Source organism: Rhinichthys klamathensis, unplaced genomic scaffold (genome assembly GCF_029890125.1).
Source record: "Rhinichthys klamathensis goyatoka isolate OS25496 unplaced genomic scaffold, OSU_Roscu_1.1 h1tg000115l_1, whole genome shotgun sequence".
Lineage (NCBI taxonomy): Eukaryota > Metazoa > Chordata > Actinopteri > Cypriniformes > Leuciscidae > Rhinichthys > Rhinichthys klamathensis.
The window spans coordinates 1,776,891-1,800,047 of NW_026606652.1; the positions used below are offsets into that span (position 1 = coordinate 1,776,891).

The 23,157-nt window shown below is 38.0% G+C and overlaps 2 protein-coding genes across 3 annotated transcripts in view; both read left to right on the forward strand.

The window, feature by feature from the left end:
- Positions 1 to 64: 64 nt before the first annotated feature.
- l2hgdh (L-2-hydroxyglutarate dehydrogenase) lies at positions 65 to 8,852 on the forward strand. 2 transcript variants are annotated; one of them, XM_056254933.1, is made up of 11 exons: positions 65 to 256; positions 3,002 to 3,038; positions 3,426 to 3,541; positions 3,625 to 3,776; positions 3,881 to 4,012; positions 6,484 to 6,646; positions 6,729 to 6,763; positions 6,864 to 7,031; positions 7,112 to 7,269; positions 8,054 to 8,185; positions 8,337 to 8,852. In XM_056254933.1, the coding sequence occupies exons 3-11, from the start codon at positions 3,484 to 3,486 to the stop codon at positions 8,530 to 8,532; spliced, it is 1,194 nt and encodes a 397-aa protein (XP_056110908.1). In that variant the 5' UTR covers positions 65 to 256; positions 3,002 to 3,038; positions 3,426 to 3,483; the 3' UTR covers positions 8,533 to 8,852. The 2 variants fall into 2 exon arrangements, with proteins under 2 accessions (XP_056110908.1, XP_056110907.1); XM_056254932.1 differs by lacking the exon at positions 3,002 to 3,038.
- Positions 8,853 to 11,296: 2,444 nt separating this feature from the next.
- Positions 11,297 to 23,157, forward strand: part of sos2 (son of sevenless homolog 2 (Drosophila)) — a 32,587-nt gene continuing 20,726 nt past the window's right edge. Inside the window, exons 1-2 of the mRNA XM_056254937.1 lie at positions 11,297 to 12,125; positions 16,190 to 16,315. Of these exons, the coding sequence (XP_056110912.1) occupies positions 12,051 to 12,125; positions 16,190 to 16,315 (201 nt within the window). The 5' untranslated portion in view covers positions 11,297 to 12,050. The remainder of the gene's footprint in view (positions 12,126 to 16,189; positions 16,316 to 23,157) is intronic.

The following is a 23,157-nucleotide window of genomic DNA, read 5'->3' on the forward strand; positions in this document are numbered from 1 at the left end:
AGTGTGCGACCTGTGCGTCAGGGGCGGGGCCACGAAGGACAAGCTTTTCAGCGCAGCGCCCGAGCGAAGAGATTCCTAAAACCAGACTGGGTCAAAGACGAGCACTATGATCACACGGCCATGATAAGTCTGTTAGGGAAAGTAAAAACTTACTTTGTGGAATAATGATACGAACTTTCTGTACCGGATATGTGTGCGCGCGTTTACTTCCACAGGGATCAAAGTCTGCAACGTGCAGAGCTGCACATCACAGCGGGTGAGAATAACAACATCTCTTCTACAGTGTAGCACATAAAAGAACAGTTCAGAGTATTTACAGTGACAGAAAATGTTCTGACTGTAGTGTCACACTAAGAATCCTATTAAAAGTATTTCGGCTGTAGTATGACTGTAAGTATCTATTGTGACTGCACAGTAATACTGTTGTCAGGGTACATTCAATGACACTTCAGTTAAGGGCAGGTTTAAAAACACAGAACCGTATCTTAAGACCACAAAAAACGTGAGACTTTTCAGACGCGCACTCCAACTTCACCTCTGCGCCAGGCGCAAGTCAAACGAGTGCGGAAATGTACAGGTGCCGAATAAGCTTCAGCAGTGATCGGAGCATTGTAAATATAGATTCGATGTTCCTCAACTGGTGGGTTGCAAGACCGTTTTGAGTCAGTCGCATATGTCCAGTCAAAGAAACAACAACGTAATTCTCTTTTTTTTTCTGATTCTACTTTTATTTTGAAAGATCTGTGTGAAAGCTTGTGACACTTATGTCAGATGCGGAGAAAAGCGCGTTGTCCTGAATCAGTTGGCTATCTGCTGTAAGATGAGATGTTGCAAGGTCAACAAATGTCAGTAAAACTAACTTTTTACTGTCCTGTCAGACGTTGTAGGCTACTGTAGGCCTACTTGCACATCACGCGCAAATGTGGCGTGCTGTAGCCGTAGTTCTGTCGTCAATTAACTCGTGAAATAATCAAAAAGGCGATCAAATCTGTGTCAAAACTGCATGCATGTATGTATTTGTTATATATGCGTCTAGACTAAAATATTCTGCCATATTTAAGGCACAAACTGATAGGCTATGTGTTTTTTAATGTACAAATAAATGTGAGCACTGTGCATTTGTACTAGAAGATAGGCAGTAATTTTTCGTTCATTTGTAAAGGACAAAATAAAATGCATAATTTTTAAAACTATAAAATAACTAATTTTACATTCTGCCATTTATGTGCGCATGTTGACTTCTGCCTTGTTCACATTTTTGCACATAGGGATTCAAAAGAGATGTTTCCCCCCTTTTTAATTAGGTATGATAGAACGATTTAGATTCTTTATTTTGACTACTAATATAGAAAGTTGAAGAGTTAATTGATTATATAAAATTCAATGAAGGGTATAATCTTTGAACTACAGTATTTATCTGCATGTCTCATCCATGAAGGTGCAACAATGTTGGGGGTTTTGAGAACCAAAACCATGCTAACTGAGCAAGTTTACCATATCCTCCTGAGACCCAGAAAAAAAAAGTTTTTTGAATTTAGTTTTTTTCCATGTCATCAAACTGTTTAGAGCACAATAAACAAATGGTAAAAAAACACATATATAAAATAATATTTTATTCATACGTTATGCTATGTCCTCTGTAGTGGACGCCAGGACTAAGTTGTTGAAAAAATAAAATGACATGAAATTATATGTATAGGCAAAAACAATGGGATTTTTTTTCAATCACCAATAAATTTTGGGGTTTCAGGATTTTTTCAACCAAAATTTGTATAAAGATTATTCTCAACTATGTTATGAAAGAAATAATGGAATGAATTGATACACCATTTTACTTTTTGCAATATGTGGGTAAAATGGCCATAAATTAATATTCCCATTCAATGCAATGTATCTATACACTGTATCTAATTTGCACATTAATGTGTTCTTGGAGCAACATTTAATGAAAAAAGAAGTGTAACAATTGGAGTAATTATTGGCAACATTTTAATAATATCATCTAATATTTCATAGGAATATTGATGTATAATTTATCTCCATATTCACTTGTTGTGTCTCCCAGAATGCCTGATAAACATGGTTTTAGTCCTGATGTCCTCTACAGTGGACACGTTTGAAATCAATGCCCTGTTCTTTAACAGAAAGTATTTTTTTTATTTGAAACCCCTTAACATTTTCCTGAGATGTTGTTTTATGAAATACAATTAGAAAAAGTAGTCCAATTTAAATATAATTACAATATATTATCATATTTCCATAAGAATGCTACATTTGATCACTAAATTAATGTCAGACATTTTTAAAGACCAAGGAGAAGTTGTTTTCATGGTGAAACCTCCAAACATTTGGTATCTCTGAAAAGTCCTGAATGTGCTCTTTACAGGACACCCAGGTTGTGTCATGTGACATGTATGATGTCAGAGAAATTCACTAAAATATAATGTCCACTACAGTGGACAAAAGTCTATTCTTGGGTCCCAGGAGGATATGACTAAAGAACTTTAGCTATAGTGTGTGTCCCCTTTATTAATATGCCTGGAGGTGGTAAGTAGCTAATAATAATAAAAAACTATCAAATTCACTCAGTATTCCATGATTCCTAATTCACTACTCTCTCAATTACAATTGAATACAAATGAACTGTATTCAGTTGTGTAGGAACAGTCCAATACATTATTTAAACTAATTATTCTGTTAAAATAATTAAGATTTATGTGCCACCCCAGACTGTTTGCTGGCCCCTGCCTGGCCACACCTATGAAAAAATCCTGGCCCCGCCACTGGTTCACCGATATTATAAAAGGGGATTGTTCAGTGTAATAATTTACTTATCCTCGTGTCGTTCCAAACCTGTATGACCTACTGTCTTATGCGGAAGACAAAAGAAAATATTTTGAGGAGTGTTGGTAACCAAACAGTTTGGTTACCATTGGATTTCATTGTATGGAGGGTAAAAAAAACTTACATTCTTCAAAATATCATTATTTATGTTCCACAGAAGAAGAAAAGTCAAACATGTTTGGAATTATATGAGGGTGAGTAAATGTTAACAATTTTAACATTGGGGGGTGAACTATGCCTTTAAAGTCACAGCTGATACCGATAAACCAATAATTATTTTGTCTTTTGGCCGATAACTAGTAAATGGACAAATGTTTAAAAAAATCTATACCGTTTTTAATAAATAAATCAAACACTATATACTAAAATCAGACATTTCATATGCTACAAGTGAAATTGGGCATCACAGCATTATGTGATTTTCTACAGATTACATTTTAACAGTGATAATAAACTATTTGTGTTAGTAAACATCAACTTTAAGTGAGTGTTCGATGATGACAAATAGTAAAAATAGATGAAATGTGCATGCACAATTAAATTTCCAATCTCGGCTGATAATATACCATTATATTGTGTAGCTCTTTCGATGTGGCTGTTATTGGTGGAGGGATTGTTGGACTGGCCTCTGCCAGAGAGATGATCCTCAGGCACCCAAACCTCACCTTTACCCTGCTGGAGAAAGAGAAAGAGCTTGGTGAGTGTGCATTGGTTCTTCTAGATGCTCATTCATATATCCATCCTGATTTCATTTTCATTTCTTTGGTGTCTCCCCTCCAGCTGTCCATCAGACAGGTCATAACAGTGGTGTGATCCACAGTGGGATTTACTACACTCCGGGCTCTCTGAAGGCTCAGCTTTGTGTTCGTGGAGCCACGCTGACATATCAGTACTGTCAGAAGAAAGGTGTCCCTTATAAGAGATGTGGCAAGGTAAAAATGAGCACAGGCGCCTCAACACCACAGATACCAAATCCTGGTCCTGACAAAGAGATTTGTCTCTATAGTATCTAGTGTGTATGTGTGTGTGACCGCAGCTTATCGTAGCAGTGGAGAAAGAGGAGGTTCCACGTCTGAAAGCTCTATATGAGCGCGGTCAGAAGAACAATGTACGAGATCTCCAGCTGATTGACGCCAAAGCCATTCGAGAGAGAGAGCCGTACTGCAGGGTGAGTGACACCTGTTTGTGTGTTAATGAGAGATTAGGTACATATTTTCCACGCGTGTATCATTCATTGGTTTGATCAATAACCAGCAGATTGCAAAAGTGCTGTCATCAGGCTTTTACCTGGTTCAGGTGACCTTAGGCCTGCTGTTTCAAACACTGATTTATTAACCTATTTATGATCGTCATCTATGTGTTTGAATGTTGTATGACGTCAGGGGCGGATCTACAGGGGGGCAAGGGGGGGCAGGTGCCCCCCCACTCTAGAGCCTTGCCCCCCCAGCTGCCCCCCTAACTTTGATGATCCAAAAACTGTACTTGTAAAAACAACCTGCCACTATGTCCACAATCTTCTCAAAACAGTGAACTAAACAATACATTTACCAAAAGTGAACAATTTAATTTTTAATTTTAAATATATTATTAGCCCCTGCGTCCCTGTTTCAAACGTGCAGAGCGGGCGGCGTTGGCGGCTCACACACTCACAGCGAGTCTGCTGCGGTGAGGTGGCCCTGCAACCCGACTGGAGAGAGTGAGCTTCCCCAGAGCCTCTGAAGTCTGAAGGTGAAGTGAGTTTCCCCAGGTGTAGTTTAAACACACACGTTTAACTTAAAGTTACATTTGTAATGAATGTATTGTATACTAAAGACGATTCAGCATCAGCAAAAACAGCGCGTCTATTACGTTAGCCAAAATCAGCGGTCAAATCGCTCCCTCGTGATTTGTAAGAGCACTCTTCCCTTTGATTAGCCTAATTTTGATTTTAGTAAAGACAAGAACAGCTTAATGCGAGACACAAAAACATAGGGGTTTTTTTCACTGGTTAATTTTAAGATTTTGGGCTATTTGTCTTCAATAACATGTCTTCTTTCAGACTTGTGGTGAAAAAAATTCCAAAAAAACACATTTAGGACTTTATTTTACTACACTTTGTCTATTTGCGTCAGTAGATTTCTCCTAAATTCAACTAAAGTTGTCTAAATCAACATGCTGCTCCGCGATCGCTGCATGTCAATGTCATCACATACATCTCCGTTGGAAAGCTCTCTCTCTCCTGTACATTGTTGTCGTATCCAAATATGGTAATTTCCTTTTAATCAGCAACCAATCGTGAAAGTACAATGGGCATTTAACTCTAAAACCGAAATCTCATTGGCTGATGTCAATTTCTTACAACGTGATTCGTTCAGATGCATCACGTGACGTGCTCTGACATTTAGATATGCGTTTTTGACTGTTTTTCTGTTCAGTTGAAGGCCAAAAATGCTGTGATTTAGATGGTTTGTATTGTTGTTGCTAATGATTTGATAAGATATTGTGTCTGTAAATAGTTGTTTCCACTAAAAAAAGTATGAATTTTTACATTACAAATCTTTAAATGCTGTTTTCTCAAAATGAGTTTTTTGTCATTCTCCAGTACAAACATCTCAGCCTGTGTAGCACCTATGTACACCAAACTTTCCAGTTATACACTTAGCAGTATTCTGAAGATATTTTCAGAGGGATTTGTTAAATCATTCCTAAAAACCTTTGTAGTGTGTAGGGCATGATTAAACAATAACGCTAATCATTTAATAATGATTAAAAGTGTTTTTGTGTTTGTTTTGTTAAAGCAATTCACATATAGGGATTCCCATGTACCGTCTACCCCTGCCACCCTGCCAAGACCTCTTGCCACCCCTTTGCCCCCCCATGTAAAATTTTCTAGATCCGCCACTGTATGACGTCTTTTAATCTCAGTAAAGTCAGTTAACATGTAGCCTCACTTACACTAAATAAAAAATTTGGTAAGATTTTTAAAATGTTTTTGAAAGAAGAAGTCTCTTATATTCATCAAAGCTGCATTTATTTAATCTAAAATTCAGTAAAACAGTAATATTGTGAAATATTATTACAATTTAAAATAACTGTTTTCTATTTAAATATATTTTAAAATGTAATTTATTCCTGTTTTGGCAAAGCTACATTTTCAGCAGTATCACATGATCCTGATTTAATGCTCAAGAAGTATTTCTTATTATTATCAATGTTGAAAACAGTTGTGCTGCTTAGTATATTTTTGGAAACTGTGATAAATTTTTTCAGGATTCTTTGATGAATAGAAAGTTAAAAAGAACAGCGTTTAGACATGTAGAGACCATCCGAATCTTTCATCATACGCAACAAATCACTGTTTGTTTTGTTTATATATAACATTTTTGTTAAATAGATAATGCTACAATAACAGACTGTAGTGTGACTTCCAGTAATCAGAATTTCTGTTAATCCAAAATGAAAAGAACAAATAGTTTCACAGATTATTTCAGAAAATGAAGCAGAATTTCAGTTGCTCACTGGTGCACCCCTCCAGGAAGTTGTGTAGTGCCAGCCAGTCAGATCTGCTGATTTCAGCCAACCAATGCCATTTTTGTGTGCAATATGCATCAAACAGTCAGAGAACGGACTGTACATGAAATAAATCATTCCTTTGTTTAGGGCATCATGGCATTGGACTCTCCATACACGGGGATCGTTGACTGGCAGTTAGTAGCTCTGACCTACGGTAAAGACTTCCAGGAAGCAGGTGGGACTGTGATGACAGACTTTGAGGCATCAGACATCACGGTTGCAGCAGAGAGCCCAGCTGGGAGTGCTGAAGGTGAGTCACGTGACCTGTTCGATGTCCCAGACCTCTTTCTTTTCTTTAATATAAAACTATTCATCGCTTTATGTGTGTTTAGGGCTGAAATATCCCATCACCATCAAAAGCTCACAGGTGAGAAACTGAAATGTATTAATCATGTTTTGATGATTTCAGGTCGGAAACGTATCTCTTGGGATTGTGTATGTCTTAGTATGGCTGTGTTTGTGTGCAGGGGAAGGAGGTGAGGTGTCGGTTTGTGTTGGCATGTGGAGGCCTTTACTCTGATCGTTTGTCTGAGATGTCTGGCTGTAGTTCAGAGCCCCGTATCGTTCCCTTCAGAGGAGATTACCTGGTGCTCAAGCCAGAGAAAAACTACCTGGTCAGGGGCAACATCTACCCTGTGAGTAGAAACAGCCCACCCACGCACTTAATCCACAGATATATGAGCGTGTCTTTTTAGGTCTCTGTTTGTGTGCCGAGGTGCCAAACCCACGCTTCCCATTTCTTGGAGTCCATTTCACTCCTCGAATGGATGGTAGTGTCTGGCTGGGCCCAAATGCGGTGTTGGCTTTTAAACGAGAGGGGTATAAACTCTATGACTTCGACACACAAGACTTCATTAATGCGCTCTCCTACAGGTACATACTAATACACATTGGCATATACACTACTGTTCATATGTTTGTCAGTTTGTTTGTTTTTTAAACAAATGAATGAAATGCTTTATTTCAGCATGGATGCATTAAATTGATCAAAAGTGACGGTAAAGGCATTAATGTTACAAAATAGTTCTATTTCATGCTGTTCTTTTGAACTTTCTATTCATTAAAGAAACCTGAAAAATCTGTCCACATAAATATTAAGCTGCAACTGTTTTCAACACAATACATTTTCTTGAGCAGCAAATTTCTGAAGGATCATGTGACACTGAAGACAGGAGTAATGATGCTGAAAATTCAGCTTTGTCAGTTATTATGAATTGTAATAATATTTCACAACATTACTGTTTTTACTGTATTTTTAATCACTAACTAACCTTTGTAAAGTTATTTCCAGTTTTACAACTTTGTTGCTATGAAAACGACATGGCCTAAAACTAAAAATGTCCATGAAAATAATGAGAATAATTTACATCTCAAATAATAAATGGTTTAACAGGCAAATGAATGTGTGTTTTTATAAAATGATAAACTTCACGATTTGGCTTTAAAAATGGTTATGAAGTAAATTGGCCCCATTTACTTCCATTCTTCGTAACCTTTAGTTTCTTTTAAGAAAATGAGGGACAAGTCGAAATAATTTTTTATGGTAATCAACATGCCAAAATGCTGTCGATTGAGCAAATTGAACCCTGAATATTCCTTTAAATAGGGGTGTTCGTTTAAGACAGTTTCTTGACTTGAAAACTGTGTATGTGTGTAGGGGTCTTCAGAGGCTGGTAATGAAGAACATTGTGTATGGAATGGGGGAGATGTATAGAGGTGTGTTTCCCAGTGCTCAGGTGAAGATCCTGCAGAAGTTCATACCTGAACTGGGCCCCAGTGATGTCCTCAGGTACAATCGCTCTATTGGGAAAGGGTCATAGCTTAGTGTAATGTGTAATTTATCACCACTATTGCTGTATAGTCACTCTCAAATAGTGCCTTTGCCCTGCACACACTGGCCTGTTTGAAAATGTTGTTTTTCTGCTTGTTGGTTTGTGCAGGGGGCCGTCCGGTGTGCGTGCACTGGCATTGGATGCTGAAGGAAACCTGGTGGATGATTTTGTGTTTGACGGTGGGAAGGGAGAGCTGGGCAGCCGGATTCTGCACGTACGCAATGCACCGTCACCCGCTGCGAGCTCCTCTCTGGCCATCGCTGAGATGATTGCAGATGAGCTGGAGAAAAGATTTCAACTGTAGACATAGCTCAGATGACATTGCCAGCACCACGATAACACTCTCATTCTTATACTTTAATTCAGAGTATAAAAGAATAATTATAGAATAAAACTTTGATGGTATTTTGTGGAACAGTCATTATGCAAAAAGATTTCTGGTGCTCTTTTTTAATGTATCTTCTGCAAATAATGCAGATTTTAGGAAATGTTGGGAAACTATTATTATGTCTTTGTAAATCTAATGATTTATGAGGGACAGAACTGCCTTAAAGTAATGTACAAAGGTAGTTGCCTCTTAAGAGAATGTGTTCACTCCATATCTGAATTTGTAAAAAATAAAAAGAAAGTAAAACACGACTAAATCTTTTTGGTGGGTTTTCGAATTATCTCTTAAGCTCTGGGGCCTCATTTATAACCATTGTGTACGCACAAAACAGGCCCTGAAAGAGGCGTACACCACTTCCGACGCATAAGTTGTGATTTATAAAAACAAACTTGACGGGAAAATGTGCGCACCTGCACGCAAACTCTGACCCATGCGTACGAACGTTTTGGAAATGGAGCAGTTTGGCGACAACGATGGTGAGCTGGAGACTGGAGTTAAATGTCTTTTGGTCACTTTTAGACAGAAATTCTAAAGAAAATTATACATATACAGAAAGATAATACAATTATAATTTCACTCACCAAGCCTATCACTTGAAGCCAATATCCATCCCTTCTTAAATGTCCGCGCCAGCGAGCGCGTTAGGCCGTTTAGTGAAACTGACGCATGTCTGAGGAAGTAACCGTAAATCTTCATTATGAGTCCTAATCATAAATACAGTGCATGTTCACAATAACACTTTAAATAAATAAAAGAATGGTTTAAACTATGTTTACTTATGATATAAACATTTAGATTAAATAAGCCATTCTCTAATGCAGTTAAACACTTAAACTACATGACATACTGAGAAGTTCCACAAAAAAAATTCAATAAATAGAAATATTTGTTGTGGATGCAATGGTTTTGAACGCTTTTCCTATATGGCATACTGTGTTTTAATGTTTTAACTACAGCGATAGGCTAATTGCTTATCATTAGCAGATTGTCTGAGAAAATAGTTTCGTGCAAATAATGCACAACACGGTCTATCTGTTTCCATTAAAAATATAAATCAATTAAAATTACTATTTGGCCAGTGAAAAAGATTTAGAAAAACTTTCTCTGAAATGTATTTTACACTATTTAATTTATGTATTCAAAAACAAGGCAAGGATAGACTACTAAATGTTTTTAAAAAAAATAAAATAAATTTATTAATGTAACGTGACGGCACATCCGTAGGTTATTTCATATTTTCCTAATGAAGTACCGTTAAAACACGTAGATGAATAATAATTTGCAAATGATATGCAGAAAAGGATATGCATAGTAAAACTAGGTAGTACTACATATATGGTAATATCGGGGAGGAGACGCATGTGTGCACAATCTTGACTGGGATTTATAAAGTGAATTCTGCGCAGGTTCTGGCGTAGCCTACGCACGGTTTTGTAAGTCCGAATATTTTTTTGCGTAGGCCTACGCCATTTTTGGCTTTCGGGTGCACGTACACTTTTAGTAGGCTAAGGATCCTACGGACAGATTTATAAGTGAGACCCCTGATGTCTGAAGCGAGTTATTGAGTAATTCAAAAACAACTCTTCTGATTTGTTCTATGTAGAATCAGGGTTTTCAACCCATAAAGCATACATTTCCTTGACATTATAACTATTTTCTTCCTTTCTAGCATAATCTGTTAGGTGAACATGTAATGTTAGTTGATATTATTGAAAGGTTTTTTTTCTCTCTCTCTAGAGAATAAAGTATTTTTAGAGCTTGGCATAACTATACAAATTTAAACCTGGATAAACTATAGCAACCCTGATACTTCAAAGAAAAGAAAAAAAGAATTTGAGGAGGTGAAACATCTTGCTTTTTTGTTACTTTAGCTTATTTTAACCCATGTTTTATTTTAAATAATTTTAAAGGGATAGTTCACCCAAAAATGACAATTGTGTCATCATTTGTTGTTCCAAACTTTTATGAGGTTTTTTCTTCTTCTGTTGAACACAAAAGATGATATTTTAAAGAATGTTGGTAACCAGACAATTGACGGCACCCATTGATTTCCATAGTAGGAAAACAATATGGAAGTCAAGGGGTGTTGTCAACGGTCTGGTTACTGACATTCTTCAAAAGCTCGTCTTTTATGTTCAAGTTCAACAGAAGAAAAAACCTCATGCAGGTTAGAACAACATGAAGGTGAGTAAATTGTGACAAAAAAAATCATTTTTAGGTGATCTATCCCTTTGCTGTGCGCCCCGGCCCTCTGTAAGCACTGCTAATGCTTAAACGCCTTTTCTAGTGCATGAATCTGCTGAAAAGTCCCCAAGAAAAAGTGTTTACATGATTTCTTGGGTGACCGTGTCGCTATTGACCACACGATGGCAGTGGTTGGCTGGAAATTTAGGGGATTTTTAGATATATAAGAACTAAAATAACTATCAAAAATATAATCTGTAAATACCGCTGACAAGGCACTATACGAAATATAGTATTTAAGATTATTCAATGCTTTTTACTGAAAGGCAAAAACAATAGTTTCACTGTAAAAAGTACTTCTAGAAAACACGCTTGAGTGTATGTGTGTTTATTGTGCCAAAATAAAACATATCGTGTATGTGCTAGCAGCTACGTTGCTGCGCTTGTTCTCTCTCTTTCTCTCTCTCTCTCTCTCGCTCGCACACAGCGGGCGATCCCTCCCTCCGGGCTGCGCAGATGCGGGAAGCGCGCGCAGTGAGCAGCTGTGATTACACCGTCATGGACACGAGCGCACCACATCAGAGTTGAATCGGGACGTTGCCAACAACAAAAACAAAGACATTAGCACTCCCCACTTTTCGTCGGAATATAACGTATTCAGACGTCGCTTGTGTAACTGGAATATGCCCAGCAGACTGACTCTCGCAACATGACAGTCTCGCGCTGGAGGAACTCCTGCTCGCGCGCTTCATGAGGAGTCTCGAGGCCACAGAGCCGCCGCGCGCCGCCAGATGTGCTGCTGTTAACCGCAGGCAAAACACCGCGAGACGAACACCAGCCTGACGACGCTCAACGCCTTTTTTTAAACATTTCCTCCTTTGTGAAAGAAATGACATCGGCTGTCCTGTTTGAGGAGCAGCTGGGCGAACTGCCCGACTAGCATGTGCGGCTAATCTCGGGTGTATGTTAGCGGCTAATTAGCGCACGAGCGCTGCGCGAGACACCCGCGACACTCAAACGGCTGACAGGACAGAGACGCGAACACTTTCACACTCGTTGAAACGGCTTAATTTTAATTACAAACAGTTTTCCCTGCAGAATGCGGTGTTTCACGTGTCTAAAAGCCTTACTGGCCCGTAAATGTGATCTAGTCTGAGTTTGTTTTGAGTGTGTCTGCGCGCCGCAAGAGCGGCTAAAGTTGTGTGGTTGTTCCCGGTGCTGGGAGCGCGCGGGGCCGATGCAGAGCAGCCATGCAGCACGACTTCAGCTCCAGCGAGGAGAGCAGTGCGAGATGGCGAGGCCTGTTCGTGCAGGCACTGCGAAAGGTACCGACCCTGTTCGTTCCCTCATTCGCACTTTTCACAGTGTTTACAATTGAATCTCTGGCGTAATGAGCTAATTTTAAAGAGTAATTGTGCAGAACTGAAATCCAGAGTTCTCCCCGTATGGTGATTTGCACAGCTGTAGATAGTGTCTGTTTTTAGATGTGCCTGAAAGATGCATTCGTGCAAGATGCAAACAATGTTTCTTTACTATTGGCCACGACCTTGACACCAAACAGTTACGGTTTCATGCATGACACACACTCACTTTACCGTGACATGTCATGTCCAGTGTCTAGGTGGAGTTCAATGTTGGCTTTTACTTTTTTGATGGGGCTTTTTACCTTTGACCAAACAGTCCAATGTGTAACTAACTATCTTGCACTGTTACTTCTATGATTGAGTGATCTCGGGGCTTCCCTTGCCAGCATAAATGTCAAATGTATTCCAAATCTCCCTCATGTCTTCTCACTACTGGAAGGAAAATATCTCAGCACCATCAGGAGACTCTTGGAGCAGATGGTGTGTGTGAATGTTTGTGGTTGTGAGAGAAAGATTTTGGCTGCATCTGATCTGATGCTGGAAATGATTTTTGATTCCAAACAAACAAGAAATCCCTTAGAAATGTATGTGAAGTGAGTGACTCACTCAGACACTTGAATGAAATTTGATTATAAACAATATATTTACAGATTATTGCTTAAAGGAATAGTTCACCCAAAAATGAAAATTGTTATAATTTGTTTACCTTCATGTACCCTATGTTGTCCCAGACCTGTATATATCTTTCTTCTGTTGAACATAAAATACGATATTTGTTTTTTCATACAATGGAAAGTAACAGCAACCAAAACTAGTTAACAACATTCTTCGAAATAAATAGTGTTTCTCAGAAGAAAGAAAGAAAGAATGTCATACAGGTTTGGAACAACACGAGAGTGAGTAATTAACAGAATTTCATTTTTGGGTGAACTGTCCCTTTTATTCATTCTAATTCACTTAAAGCAAGAATAACTGATCCCAATCGGGAATAGTGAACAATATTATTATTCACTTTTATTGGTAGAGCTGTTCTGTATGAGTTATATTATTCATCCAAACCTACACTTTCAAGAGGTAAATATACAGAGCATCACTCTGGATGTGCACTCGCATCTTTCATTTTCTCTGCCTACTCTCCCGTTCTCCACATCAATACTTTTCTATCTGCTACTATCATCCCCCCATCCCTGGAGAAGACAGAGGGGTAGAGTGTGTGTTTGTATCTGCGTGTGTGTATGTGTGTTGTGGGGTCCCAGTAGAGTAGCTCTCAGTGCCTAATGGAGGACAGCATGTAACCAGACACTAGAGCAGAGATCACAAGCCATCTCTCATCTGTGTATGTGTATGTGTGTGTGTGTGTGAGCAAATGTGCATGCATGCATTTGCTTTGTGTTTTCGGTCAGTATTTCACTTTTGGACTGCAGAAGGGAATTAAATCTGTATTTAAACCTGTGCTCACCTTTAACCTTTCACCTGTCGTAACACAAATGCTGTTCTCTCTCACACTTTTCTATAACTGGTTTTGCCACAGTACCTGAACAGACTGCATTCCTATTAAAAGACACAGCCCAGTAAGGTGGGAGGGGGATAAAATGGGAAAGAGAGGTTTTTTTTTTGTCCACCAAACTGAGAGCCGAGAAGGTGTGTGTGCATATCAGGGGAACGTATGTCAGATGATGTCATGCTGCCTTTTGTAAGGATTCAGGGCGGATCTAATCCGTGGGGAATTTGCATATCATAATTAATAATTGGTAATTAATAATTATTCATACATGTTTGGATTAGATCAGTCTTACATTAAATTTAATCTCCCTCTAAGGGAGGATCTGTCATTTTACCTGCATGCATACGTGTGAATCCCGGAAATTAACCACAAGTTGATTGTAGTTAATTACACGGACCATGTTTCACAAACAGGTAAAATAAATTAGCTCAATTGTCAGGATAATATTTGTGGGATCCACAATATCATCTTACTTTATAGGATTTCAGGAAACGCAATTCTCTGGCCAGAAGAATTGGGTTTCCCGCCCTATAAACACAACACATTCTCTTTAAGGTATTTTTAATTTTAGTAAGCATGTAGCATAAGACCTTTTGCACTTAAGGGACTTGAAATTGAGCAAAGAGACAGCACATCAATCAAAATGAATATATAATTAATTTAATAGAGGCATGACTACTTATGTATTTACTACGGTTACACGGGATATAGGTATTTACAAACACATAGACATCAATGAACAATACAGTAAGACATCAATGAACGAGAAATGCGTCAAGTTTGGACAATGGATAACTTACACGCGTGAGCGAGTAAGAGAGAGAGAGGAAAGGGGATGGGGAGAGAGAGAACAGAGAAAATTGGGAGAATTTCATTGGCAGGAAGACATTCACCTCTCCGATAACAACACGGAACATCATCTTAAAACTTCTTAGAAGCTCTATAAAGAGATATACTTGCTCAAGTTTCTTGGTCTCTCTGTATCGCGGCAATCCTGCGCGGCCTTGTCTGGCCGCGTGCGTGAGAGGATTCCTTGGTGTGTGAGGAAGCATCACGTGGGCTGCTTGGCGCGCGTGTTGAACAGAGGTTTAAAATCTTGGAGGTAACATTACCAAAGAAAATAGATCGGCTAAGTTCGCCTCCTTTCCTGGGAGGTGAACTTGGTAGGACACTTAAGAAAAAGACGAAACTTTTAGACGAAACAAAAAAACAAAAAGGGATTTCCCGAGGGGAAATCGAGTCAACGACTACATTGTTCAGCAGACGAGGAGACCAGCGGAGTAAGAGAGCGAGCGAAGGGGAGAAGCGTCATTTATCACTTTTGGAGAAATCCAGCCTCTTCCTGTTGGCTTGGCCAATTAGAGGGTTGGAATTTTACAGGCGGGACTTTGGGTTTATGGCCCTTTGTCTCCAGAGAGAGACATCTGAAACCCTAATTTCGTCGGTTGTTTAAGAGAAGAATCTTCACAATTCTTATAATACTAATGTGTCACAAAGTTTAGCAAAATGTAATGTCAATTAACAAATGGGGAACGAAGATTGGAGTTTATCGAGACCAAACTTGCCACAAATGGATTTGGTTAAACATTAGTTGGCAAAGTTTGAAACATTATCCAATTAGAATTGTCGAGAAATATAGACCAAACCACAGAAAGGCAACTCATGAAATAGGGAACTTAGATGCATCGTTCATACAATTCTCAAGTGGATATATAATAGCATATATATATGAATACAGGATTCATTTCTCCTCCTTGGTTAGAATTCAGAGAGAGAGAGAGAGACATACTTCTCTGACATTCCTGGTGCGGTCGTAAATGCTGTTATCTAAGAACCCCAGGCTCTGACAGTATGTTAAGTTTTGGTTCTTACTGTCCCAAAAAGCTGGTGCACATAGAATCATAACTTTTACTGTAATTTCTTGTATCTGATTAATTCCGCTGGATCATGAGAATTAAAACAAGACCAAGAACGATGTATAACAATACTGGGAATAGACAGTTAAATGTAAAAATGCATAATGATAAAGTCACAGTTATTCCAATGTGACATGGGCAAATGGACACACATAAAAAACACATCAAATATATCTGGTTGAATGTCTTTTAAAGAAAAGAAGTTCCTTTGGGACATTCCAAAAATGTCATAAAATGTCTTAATGTCTTGTAAGCGGACACCACGCTCTGTCCTGAGTGTGGGTGTCAGCTGTGGGGGAGGTGTGTGTGTGTTTGTGTGTGTTTTTTCAAGTTCCAGGCCTTTTGGGGCTAAAGGCTTTGGGATTTTAGCACGAAGGTATTTAGTTATTCAGATTCACCCTGGCCCAGTCCTTACACTTTGTAACAGTGTGCTTCCTGTGTGTATATCTATAAATGTGTGAGAGATCTGTGATCCCAGACCAGATTGATTTTTTTTTTTTTAAACAATTTATATTTTAATTTATGTGCTTTTGTCTTTCCATTCCTCCCCATTCAAATGCATCTGTGGTTCCCTTTATAACATAGCTCTGTTTTTAAATGTGCAGGTGCAGTTACAAGTACATCCAAACCTGTCGGCTAAAGAAGACGCACTCCAACACATTGAGGCGCTCATACTACAGCTCCTGAACAAGCTGTGTGTCACACAGCCTAGAACAATAGCTGATGTTGAGGTACGTGCACACACCAGTGATGGGCGGTATTATGGTATATAGTGTACTATGGGAAAAATGTCAACTGGCAGAGGTTGTGCTGTACATATTGATATATTTATGCAAATATTAGTAGGCAGGGCTGCTTTACATTATTTACCTTTGACTGATGAAGAAACATGGAGAAATGTAAAAATATGGATCGGGGTATGTCCTAAACAATCAAGACAAAGAAGGTTTTGTTATTTAAGGGTGCAACTTAACATAATATTCGACTGATATTCCAATAGAGGTGTGTGTATGTCAGTTGTTTTTTAACAGCTTCAAATGAGGCTCATCCGATCAGAATCTTAGTCTAAACTTTTTTCATATAACTTAAAGGGATACTTCACCTCTGGGAAGATGAATGTGTATTTAATATTGGTCATTTATATAGTAGAAATGTGAAATTATTTTTGAAATTGAAGCATTCTAGACTGAGAATAGGCAGAAAATTTATTTTTTACTCATGTGGCTGAAAGACAACAACTCCCAGAATGCACTTGCTTTGCTGCCCTTACGAGGCCACTCCCAAACCACGCCTACCGGTTACAGGCGGCAGAATCCGAAAAATGGATACAACTAGGCTTGCTTTGATACATCGTGAGTTATTTGATTAAATTTCCATCGAAATGGTGCTAAATTGCGTTGTACCGGGATGTACTAGCCTAATGTATATAACACAACTTAGACTTTCACATTAAAAATATGATGCAAGGCAGGACCATGTCAACAGAGTAGCCTAGCTTAGTAGCTCTGCATATGAACTGTTTTCCTCCAATTGAAATCACTATTTCTCTAAGCTAATACATTATCTAGGCTAATCCATACTCTAGTAACACTAAAGGTTTATAAAAAGAACCACAACCAATGTAAGTTATAACTTTTAATTAAAAAAATTATGAATATTAACACTTTTACACTCAAAGCTCTGTGGATTCAGCGATCTCATCCAGAAGAAAATGGCAGCGCTGAGATTCGCGACAGTAATAGGACTCTATATCTGTTTCCATAGGCGCACAGCGAGAGCACTGACACCGCCAGCCCGCCCCAGCTCGAGTCTGGCCGGGCTCAGGTCTCGCTCCGGCCGCCTCTTGTTCCTCCATCTCCCGCAACTGTTCATCGCTGTGTTGCGGCTCGTACAGGTAGCCGCGAGCATCAGATTCTCGCAACAGATCTTCGAAATCCCCTTCTGCCATTTCAACTTCAATACCTTCCGCCATCGTGATTAGCCTACTATACAAACTTTCTACACAGACCAAGAGGCAAGACCCTGTTAGCTTAGCTTCTACAGAAAGATGGCTGACACTATCTTTACCAGGGTGACCGTGGGTCCTTAATAAGTCTTAAAATGTCTTAAATAAAGTTTTCCTAATAAAAGGCCTTAAAAAGTATTAAAATGTCTTAAATTCAGATTCGATGGGTCTTAAATATTTCTGCTCACATTACCGCTAACATTTCTCCAGTGTGACGGACCCAATGTCCGTCAAATAACCAGTGAAGCATCGAAGCGCGAAAATTCACGTTTATTTTTACGTTTCTGTCAATCTGAGGTGTCGTTAGGCGTTGCCGCAACTCGTTGCAATGGGTTGCGTCACTTGCGTCAAGTTGCGTGTCTTGCTTCGGACGAGGGTCTAAAACTCTGGAGTAATGTATGGACGGCAGGCGTAACCGTTGCAAAAGTTATGTGTTTTAAAATGACAATGCACTAGTGTAAACATAGGTATTCCACAGTCTGCTCGGGAACTGATGTTCTCGAGCCAAATATGAGTAAGTTACATTGCTCGACGGCAGGAAGGAATGAACAAAAGGTTTTTTTTTTTTCAATAATAAAAGGTAGTGCGTCGATCCAATTAAAAATATTACAGAATTCATTGAAGCCTGTTTGTAATACACCGACCAATCGTTATCTGGCACAAGAAGTTAAAAATTTCATTAGACAATGTGAAGTGGAGCGGTAATTTTCCAGTCATTCATAAATCGTTTGAAAATTAGATGGACAAACGAATTAACATTTATGAAGTGATCTGAATTAAACAATGGATGTTAATTGACTACAAAGCACTGCACAAAACCAGCACCAAAAGTCACATTACTGTTAAGTAGTATTAAAGTCACTTTTTATTTAGTCTATGTATAGCCTATTGATGCATCGTTTACCATTTAATCAAACTATCATAGTTGGTTAAATGAAACACAAGCGTGACCTAACAGGCCTATTGTGTGTAGTCTCTTATGTGATCAAGCCTGCATTTATTTGATCAAAAATACAGAAAAATATTATTACTATTTAAAATGTTTTTCTATTTTAATATACTTTAAAAATATCATTTATTTCTGTGATACAAAGCTGGATTTTCAACAGCCATAACTCCAGTCTTCAGTGTCACATGATTTTTCAGAATGTCAGAAACAGTTTATTTTTTAACCTGTGATACTTTTTTCAGGATTCATTGATGAATAAAAAGTTTAAAAGAACAGTATTTAATTAAAATAGAAAGTCTTTACTGTCACTTTTGATCAATTTAGCACATATAAAAAAATAGCCCATTATTTATTTTAGGGGTGACCCCGAATAGTCGAAGATTCGATGCTTCGATAGGAGGAGCCTGATTCGACTACCAATCTCACGGTCGAATCTTCGCAGATGTGTTATTAAACGAGGATTATGTCATTTTGGCTATATGAGTGTGCTCAATGTCTGATTTCACATAGAACTACTGGTTTTCTGTCAATATGTTAATATACAGCCTATTATGATAATGCTGTCGATAAAAATGTGCAAAGAAAGAAGCTTTTAATAAATATTTTAACGTGCGCGCAGGGTGAATAAATCCAAACACCCCGTGACAGATTTAAGTTTCACTTTCGATATCCGTGACCGACAGAGGAGCGTCTTGTCGGCAGGGATTTAAATCTTTAAAAATGTCTGGGATAAGACAATCTAAAGATGCACACCATCAGAAAGGATATACTCCAAGGCTGGATTTAGCATCAGGAAAGCACTTCTGCCGCCAACGTTAACAGGTTGGTTTTCCTCGGGACGTTCTAAAACGCTTAACGTGAAAAAAAGCTTTTAAAACGCTTAAATGGCACTTTTACGTGCTTAATGTATGTACACAGTAGGCTACACACCTTAAGAAACCATTCTATGTGCAGATAAGCAGATGAACCCAGAATATGAACGCAACGCGTTTCTCCTATTGAAAGTCACGTAAAGCTTTTTCTTTAACGGTTTTCTATGGGAGGAAAATGCTTAACGTAGCCTAAGTTATAATAAAACGCGTTGCGTTCATATTCTGGGCTCATCTGCTTTTCTGTAAGCTATATAGTATGCTTTATTAATATAAGGTGTGTACAGAATTTGATCTTTTAATATAACAGTTTTAGGACAAAGCCGTTAAGCGTTTTTCACGTTAAGCGTTTTAGAATGTATTTTATCCGCGCACACAATTTGAAAAGACTCAAAAGGACACAGGCCGAGTGAAAGACTGGATTTAGTTTTTTCGATCAGGTATGGATAAGTGATTTCAAAACATTTCAGCCGGTTCTAATTTGATTTTTGGATACTGTGAACACGTTATAGCTAAAAAGACTGCCGCTCTAGTTTAGCGTTTATTGTTGTTTCTGCAGTTAAAAATACAAAGTTGACAATCCTGGCCATACTTTCGTTATTTTAATAATTTCTTTATTTTTATTTTATTAATTGATCACTCAGGGTGATCTAATTTAACTATTTGTGACTTGTGTTTTGAATATTTGTTCCCCTGCACTTTAGGCATTTTGCACACATTTGTTCTGCTTCTTGTGATTTGATTCTGACTTATTTCGTTTTGTATTTTTATTTATTATAAAAGTAGCCTATATTATGTTCTTAATTGTTGATTATTTTTCAGTGCATCGATGTTGCGCTAGGCCTATAGAGCATGCTCGTACAGGCAATTCAGCCAATTTAATTTGATTTGCATGTGAAATGCAAATCCTATCTGCAGTGTGGCCTTTCTGCAGTTATTTATGTTATTTCTTAGTTTTATTGATCCAAAATGTTTTTATACATTTTCTTCTATCTTTGTGTGATGTTCTGTACATCGCGGCTTTAAAATGTTAAAGCCCCGCCCCCTCCCCAACACCACACACATGATTCGACTATTAGTCGACTATAGGCAGGACCTGACGAATCTGATTCGACTATGGAAATCCTTAGTCGGGGACACCCCTAATTTATTTTAAATTTTTTTTAAAGAAAAAAAATATTACTGACCCCAAACTTTTGAATGGTCGTGTATATTGGTACAAAATATTTCTATTTTAAATAAATTGTTCTTTTTTTAACTCCGAATCCTGAAAAAAGTATCAAAGGTTATAAGTAAATTATAATAGTAGTTATATATTATAAATTGTGGAAATGTTTCACAATATTACAGTTTTTTCTGTATTTTAGATCAAATAAATGCAGCCTTGATGAGCATAAAAGACTTCTTTCAAAAACATTAAAAATAGTAGTGTCCAAACTTTTGGCCGGTACATATATTTTATATATATATATATATATATATAGACACACACACTTATATATATATATATATATATATATATATGCCCCTTTTTACATTTGAGCCCCTGCCCCTGAGGAACTCTATCAATCGCTGTTTATCAGGGACGTGCAGAATGTATTTCTGGTAGCGCTGTTGAGACTCGCTGCCTGTCTCTGTGAGAGATTTTATAGTGAGAAATCAAAACAAATGAGCATAACAGCACACATAAAAAAAACTCACAGAAGATAAAACATACAGTAAAAACTCAAAATGTTTTTTGTTTATAACATATCATATATAACATAACATGACGGGAGCTATTTTCCTGAATCTTCTCACGATTACAAATGTTACATTGATTCATATTGATTCATACATTGAAGCAGTTCATATTAAATTACTTCAATTACTTAGGTTAAACATTAAATATTACATATACGCATGTAATAGAATGTGTATTTTCATCACAGGTTTGGTCTTAAATTTGATTCAAAGTGGCATTAAAAAGGTCTTAAAAAGTCTTAAATTTAACTTGTTTATATCTGTAGACACCCTGTTTACATTCTGTGAGTGAGATCCCGCCCCATATGGGCGTGGAGAAAACATGTGGAACACTGGCTGTAGTCTTTAGCCTCTGGCACAAAAATCCTCCGATGATTTTTGCGTCATCGGAGGATTTTTTCTAGGGATGGGCATTTTTCAAAAATAATGCATTCGAATATTCGGGCTCATAGAAATCGAATATTCGTTTAGCCTATTTAAATGACATTTAACGAAAAAGACGTTATTTTTTAAGTACATTTTTCAAAAAGTTTTTGTCACCATTTCTTAACAAGCTTACGATTAGGCAATGCACAACAAGCTTACAATATATGTTAAAGTTTTCTTTTAGTTGAAAACATTAAACGGTTGGCCTATGTGTAAACAAAATATAAATAACAAAAGGATTTAAGCTCAAGCAGCGCGAGCGGAAAAAAAACGCCTAATAAAGCAGAGTAGCAGACTGCGCCAGATATCGAACAGAACGTACACACACACACTCGAGTCAGCATGATTATCGTGTATATTGTTTCACGTTTATGTTGAGAAAAACAATAATGTCCACATGCAGGGGCGCCGCCAGCAATTTTGCTCGAGTGAGAAATAGTGCTCGAGTGAGAAAACGCGCTGCACTGACAGACGATTCAGAGACACAAACGGTCACGGTGTTATAAGTTTCTAACAGCACTTTGCGTTTTTTGTTCTTAAACGTGTCTCTCTCAATGAAACTTAAGGGAAGTATATGTCTAAAAAAATAATTTTGCTATTAGATAAGTTATCATCTCCCGGATCACGCGCGCGCAGCTGCGCTTACCTGCAGTCGTAGTGATGGACAGCTGTCTTTCCTCAGTCGCCTGCTGTTTGGATTTCATGTGATTTCTCATTGTGTTGATGATATTATAACTCAGATTAATGAATTCATTTGATCAAAAGTAATTCCCTTCTGTAAGATCATTTAGTAACATAATTTTCAACTAGTAGTCTAATTCCAAACTTCGCGAGGCAGACGACGACGACATTATGTGATCAAATACAAACAACTTGTTAAACACGCACCACAGCGCCACCCAGAGGATTTAGTTATAACTGCGAGTTAGTGCTTGGGATTTATCAGGGATTCACTGCATTTACGGCCAGCAAAGCATTTAGGCTACGGCTTCATAAATTCGATAAAATTCGAATAGTATTTTATTTTTCGAATAATAATTACAGATCGAATATTCGTGCACATCCCTAATTTTTTCCAGACTAAAAATAAATTTTTCTCTCATATCAGGGGGATATGAGGGGGGGAAGCACGGTAATTAGAAAATACTACTGGTTTTCTACTGATACAAAGCTTAATGCTAAATCCTGAAGTATCCCTTAAAAAAATTCAGGAGTCAGCACGATTTTGACCAGTCTATAGGCTCTTCCCTAGGGATGCGCTGATCCGATACTGCCGTTCTTTGCCAGATCGGGTGTGGTTCAGACGAGACTAATCCAAATCCGATATTGTGCGTATACTAGGGGTCTAATGGTACATGTATTCATATTGAACCGTTTCGGTACGAGGCTTCCGGTTCGGTACGCATACAAACCGAACGATTCCTTGGACCATTTTTCCTGCCGACAAAATCCGCGACGGCGCGACCACCACAACGTTGCGCAACATCAAATGGCAAACGTAATGAAAGCGGAACGAAACTGCACTACTCATTATATTGTGCTTCACGGACCGTTTATCAGTTCGGACCAGCAACATCTGTG